This window comes from Mus pahari, chromosome 17 (genome assembly GCF_900095145.1).
Source record: "Mus pahari chromosome 17, PAHARI_EIJ_v1.1, whole genome shotgun sequence".
In the NCBI taxonomy this organism is placed as follows: Eukaryota; Metazoa; Chordata; class Mammalia; order Rodentia; family Muridae; genus Mus; species Mus pahari.
In genome coordinates, this window is record NC_034606.1 from 46,891,733 (window position 1) to 46,898,054 (window position 6,322).

The window sequence follows — 6,322 nt, forward strand, 5'->3', positions numbered from 1 at the left end:
TGAACATGCATATATATATATGAAAGGTATGTGGACTTTGTGTGCCATTTGCTTGTTTTCTGAGAAAAACATCCAAACTGATTATGATTTTGTTGCATGTGTTTGTTTACAGCAGACCTCTATACAGGTCTTGCAGAATGTCTCCACTTAGAATAAATGTATACTTTCTAGTACTTAGATTCAGGATAAGCTACATACTGCATCTTTTTTTGTTTTGTTTTGTTTTGGTTGGTTGGTTTTTTTTTTTAAGACAGGGTTTCTCTGTGTAGCCCTGGCTGTCCTGGAACTCACTTTGTAGTCCAAGCTGGCCTCGAACTCAGAAATCCGCCTGCCTCTGCCTCCCGAGTGCTGGGATTAAAGGCGCGCGCCACCACGCCTGGCTGGTTATTTTTTTCAAGATAGTGTTTCTTTATGTAGCAGCCATGGCTGTCCTGGAACTTTCTTCATAGACCAGGCTAGCCTCAAACTCCTGCTTCTGCTTCCTCAGTGCTGTGATCAAAGGTATGAGCCACTCAGTATACCTGGCCTGAGTTTTAGAAAAAAAATTTTTAAAGAGTTTCTTTAAGATTTATTTATTTATTTATGAAATTCTTGGGGAAATGGATGTATCTGAAGGATATCATCCTGAGTGAGGTAACCCAATCACAAAAGAAGTCACTTGATATGCACCCACTGATAAGTGGATATTAGCCCAGAAACCTAGAATACCCAGGATACAATTTCCAAAACACAAGAAAATCAAGAAGGAAGACCAAGGCGTGGATACTTCATTCCTCCCTAGAATAGGGAATAAAATATCCATGGAAGGAGTTGCAGAGACAAGGTTCAGAGCTAAGACAAAAGAATGGACCACCCAGAGACTGCCCCACCCAGGGGTCCATCCCATAATCAGCCACCAAACACAGACACTATTGCATATGTCAGCAAGATTTTGCTGAAAGGACCCTGATATAGCTCTCTCCTGTGAGGCTTTGCCAATGCCTGGCAAATACAGAGGTGGATGCTCACAGTCATCTATAGGATGGAACACAGGACCCCCAATGGAGGAGCTAGAGAAAGTACCCAAGGAGCTGAAAAGGTCTGCAACCCTATAGGTGGAACAACAATATGAATTAACCAGTGCCCCCAGAGCTCATGTCTTTAGCTGCATATGTAGCAGAAGATGGCCTAGTCGGCCATCATTGGGAAGAGAGACCCCTTGGTCTAGCAAACTCTATATGCCCCAGTACAGGGGAAGGCCAGTGCCAAAAAGTGGGAGTGAGTGGGTAGGGGAGCAGGGCAAGGGGAGGGTATAGGGGACTTTTGGGATAGCATTTGAAATGTAAGTACACTGTAGCTGTCTTCAGACACCAGAAGAGGGCACGTACTGATGGTTGTGAAATCTTTAAAGTCTCAAAATGAACAAGGATGGAGAAGGGCTTCAGCTAACCCTCTGTGCTCTCCTCTCTTTTCCTCTGGTGCCTTTCCATTGCAGTGACATTGCAGTTCCAAAATCACAATGAGCTTTTCTTTTGGCAGGTCTTCTTTGTGATCCGCCTTATCGCTTGTCCTGCTCCCAATTCCCTGCCTCCCATTGTTGATCCTGACCCTCTCATCCCCTGTGACCTGATGGATGGTAGAGATGCATTCCTCACCCTTGCAAGGGACAAGCACCTGGAATTCTCTTCACTTCGAAGAGCCCAGTGGTCTACCATGTGTATGCTGGTGGAGCTCCATACACAGAGTCAGGATCGCTTTGTCTACACCTGCAACGAGTGCAAGCACCACGTGGAGACACGCTGGCATTGCACTGTGTGTGAGGTAGGCATTACATGTGGGAAGGATAGGACAGGCCACACTGGTCCCCATTGTGTGAGCTATGATTTCAATGTGTATTACAAACTTCTGCCCTCTTGTTGGGAAGGACAGATCTGAAGAGATTGGTTGTGTTTTATAAAGGGAGCTTTTATTTCAGTTTTGCAAAGTTGACCTGCATCTTCTATATTTTTTCTTCTCCTTCAGGATTATGACCTGTGCATCACCTGTTATAACACTAAAAATCATGACCACAAAATGGAGAAACTAGGCCTCGGCTTGGATGATGAAAGCAATAACCAGCAAGCTGCAGCTACCCAGAGCCCAGGAGACTCCCGCCGCCTGAGCATCCAGCGCTGCATCCAATCTCTGGTGCATGCCTGTCAGTGCCGCAATGCCAACTGTTCCCTGCCTTCCTGCCAGAAGATGAAGAGGGTTGTGCAGCACACCAAAGGCTGCAAACGGAAAACCAATGGTGGATGCCCCATTTGCAAACAGCTTATTGCCCTCTGCTGCTATCACGCCAAGCACTGCCAGGAGAATAAGTGCCCGGTGCCATTCTGCCTCAACATCAAGCAAAAACTCAGGCAGCAACAGCTACAGCACCGGCTCCAACAGGCTCAGATGCTCCGCAGGAGGATGGCCAGCATGCAACGAACTGGTGTGGCGGGGCAGCAGCAGGGCCTGCCGTCCCCTACTCCTGCTACTCCAACTACCCCTACTGGCCAACAGCCAGCCACCCCACAGACACCCCAGCCCCAGCCCACCTCTCAACCACAGCCCACTCCTCCCAACAACATGACACCCTACTTACCCAGGACTCAGACTACTGGCCCTGTGTCCCAGGGTAAGGCAGCAGGGCAAGTGACCCCACCAACCCCACCTCAGACTGCTCAGGCCCCCCTTCCAGGGCCTCCACCTGCAGCAGTAGAAATGGCAATGCAAATTCAGAGGGCAGCAGAGACACAGCGCCAGATGGCCCATGTACAGATTTTCCAAAGGCCAATCCAGCACCAGATGCCCCAGATGGCACCCATGGCCCCTATGGGCATGAACCCACCTCCTATGGCCAGAGGTCCTGGTGGGCATTTGGATCCAGGAATAGGTCCCACAGGAATGCAGCAACAGCCGCCTTGGGCCCAAGGAGGAATGCCTCAGCCCCAGCAGATGCAGTCAGGGATGCCAAGGCCAGCCATGATGTCAGTGGCACAGCATGGTCAGCCTTTGAACATGGCTCCACAACCAGGATTGGGCCAAGTGGGTGTGAGCCCTCTCAAGCCAGGCACTGTGTCTCAACAAGCCTTACAAAACCTTTTGCGGACTCTCAGGTCTCCCAGTTCTCCCTTACAGCAGCAACAGGTGCTTAGTATCCTTCATGCCAACCCCCAACTGTTGGCTGCATTCATCAAGCAGCGGGCTGCCAAGTATGCCAACCCTAATCCACAGCCTCTCCCTGGACAGCCTGGCATGCCCCAGGGACAGCCAGGGCTGCAGCCACCTACCATGCCTGGCCAGCAAGGTGTCCACTCCAACCCAGCCTTGCAGAACATGAATCCTCTGCAGGCAGGTGTCCAGAGAGCTGGCCTGCCCCAGCAGCAGCCGCAGCAGCAGCAGCTCCAACCACCCATGGGAGCCATGAGTCCCCAAGCTCAGCAAATGAACATGAATCACAATACCATGCCTTCACAGTTCAGAGACATCTTAAGACGGCAGATGATGCAACAGCAGGGAGCAGGGCCAGGAATCGGCCCTGGAATGGCCAACCACAACCAGTTCCAGCAGCCCCAAGGAATTGGCTATCCACCCCAGCAGCAGCAGCAGCAGCAGCGAATGCAGCATCACATGCAGCAAATGCAGCAAGGAAATATGGGACAAATGGGTCAGCTTCCCCAGGCTCTGGGGGCTGAGGCAGGAGCCAGTCTACAGGCCTATCAGCAGCGACTTCTTCAACAACAAATGGGATCTCCTGCTCAGCCCAACCCTATGAGCCCACAGCAGCACATGCTCCCAAATCAGGCACAGTCCCCACACCTACAAGGTCAACAAATCCCTAATTCTCTCTCCAATCAAGTGCGCTCTCCCCAGCCTGTCCCTTCTCCTCGACCACAGTCTCAGCCCCCCCATTCCAGCCCATCTCCGAGGATGCAGCCTCAGCCTTCTCCACACCATGTTTCTCCACAGACCAGTTCCCCACATCCTGGACTGGTAGCTGCCCAGGCTGCCAACCCCATGGAACAAGGGCATTTTGCCAGCCCAGACCAGAATTCAATGCTTTCACAGCTCGCTAGCAATCCAGGCATGGCAAACCTCCATGGGGCAAGTGCCACGGACCTGGGACTGAGCAGCGATAATGCAGACTTGAATTCAAACCTCTCACAGAGTACACTAGACATACACTAGAGACACCTTGTAGTATTTTGGGAGCAAAAGATTATTTTCTCTTAACAAGACTTTTTGTACTGAAAACAATTTTTTTGAATCTTTCTTAGCCTAAAAGACCCATTTTCCTTGGAACATGTAAGAACTGTGCAGTAGCCATTTATGGTTTAAAGTAAACATGCCAGATGAACCTGAGGGATAATAGATTACAAAGAATATATTTTTGTTATGGCTGGTTACCCCAGCTCTTTTTCCCCTTGTGTGTGTGGTTCAAGTGTGCACTGGGAGGCAACTGAGGTCTGAAGCCAACCATATGCTCCTGCCTTGCACCTCCGATAGGTTTTATTATTTTTTTTAAATTAATGAAAATATGTAATATTAATAGTTATTATTTACTGGTGCAGATGGTTGACATTTTTCCCTATTTTCCTCACTTTATGAAAGAATTTAAAAAAAAAAAAAGAACATTTCTAAAACCAGAGGACAAAAGGGGTTAATGTTACATAAAATTACATTATATATATATATATATAAATATATATAAATATATTAAAATACCAATTTTTTTCTCTGGGTGCAAAGATGTTCATTCTTTTAAAAACATTTAAAAAAGAAAATAAAAAGCCTCCTCTTCCATCCCTCAAGTCAACTTTTGTGCTCCAGAAAATTTTCTATTCCGTAAGTCTAAGGGTAAAACTTCAAGTATTAAGATAATTTGTACATGTAGAGAAAAAAATGACTTTTTCATAATATACAGGGGCAGCTGCCAAATTGATGTATTATAATATTGTGGTTTCTGTTTCTTGAGAAAATTTTTTTGTTATTTTTACATCTAACAGAGGAAAAAAAAATTAAAAAGAGGGTAAGAAATGACTCCAGTGGGGTGATTTTAACATGCAAATGTCTGAGGTTTCTTCACTTGCTTTCTTCCTTACTCTGCCCCCACACACGTACACTTTCTGTAAAACTTGAAAATAGAAAGCAAAACCCTCAACTGTTGTAAATCATGCAATTAAGGTTGATTACTTATAAATATGAACATTGGATCACTGTATAGACTGTTAAATTTGATTTCTTATTACCTATTGTTAAATAAACTGTGTGAGACAGACACCTGGACTTTGTGTCACTTCTTTGGGGCTCATCTTCTTTCTTAGGAAACACAAGACTAGGCCTGGAGATGAAGCTGGTACAGGCTTGCCTGCTGTGTACAAGTCAGCCCCCAAACAGTCTTGGGCATGCCACAGTGGTCATCTATCAACCTGCAGTCCCAGTCCTTGCACAGGAGAAGCAGGAAGATAAACGATGGCTCAGCAGTCAAGAGCACTGACTGCTCTTCCGGAGGTCTTGAGTTCAATTCCCAGCAACCACATGGTGGCTCAGCCATCTAAAATTTGATCTGACAGCTTCTTCTGGTGTGTCTGAAGACAGCTACAGTGTACTCACATACATAAAATAAATCTTAAAAAAAAAAAAAAAAAACTGTAAACCAGCCGGGCGTGGTGGTGCACGCCTTTAATCCCAGCACTCAAGAGGCAGACACAGGTAGATTTCTGAGTTCAAGGCCAGCCTGGTCTACAAAGTGAGTTCCATGACAGCCAGGGCTATACAGAGAAACCCTGTTTCGAAACCCCCCCCCCCAAAAAAAAAAAAGCTGGAAGTCATTGTCAACTGTGTAGCAAACTGGAGGACATGAAGCCTAGGTTTATAAAGACCCAGTTTAATGGATCTCAGCGCAATAGAAGAAGAAAAAAAACCTGCTACTTAGCAAGCCTACTACTTAGAGCAAGAGGAAAAGGGAGGTGCATCCAATAGTTTATTACATTTTGATGAGTTTTTCCAAGGTTCAGGTGATAGTCGTTTATATAAGCCAAATGTCAAAACAAAGTGTGCTTAGCTACCAGATTAGGAAGCCCCGTTAGAAAGATGACTGCAAGTCCAAGCCAGCCTGGGTTACACAGTTGAGACAACCCTGTCCCACAGAAAAAGCTATTAGCCTTTTGTGGTGGCACACATCTCTAATCGCTGCACTTAAGAGGCAAAGGCAAGCCGGGCGTAGTGGTGCACGCCTTTAATCCCAGCACTCAGGAGGCAGAGGCAGGCGGATTTCTGAGTTCGAGGCCAGCCTGGTCTACAAAGTGAGTTCCAG

The 6,322-nt window shown here is 46.9% G+C and overlaps 1 protein-coding gene across 1 annotated transcript in view; it reads left to right on the forward strand.

The window, feature by feature from the left end:
- Ep300 (E1A binding protein p300) overlaps positions 1-5,286 on the forward strand; it is a 69,281-nt gene extending 63,995 nt beyond the window's left edge. The window contains exons 30-31 of the mRNA XM_029547868.1: positions 1,519-1,800; positions 2,002-5,286. Of these exons, the coding sequence (XP_029403728.1) occupies positions 1,519-1,800; positions 2,002-4,194 (2,475 nt within the window). The 3' untranslated portion in view covers positions 4,195-5,286. The remainder of the gene's footprint in view (positions 1-1,518; positions 1,801-2,001) is intronic.
- The last annotated feature ends 1,036 nt before the right edge of the window (positions 5,287-6,322 follow it).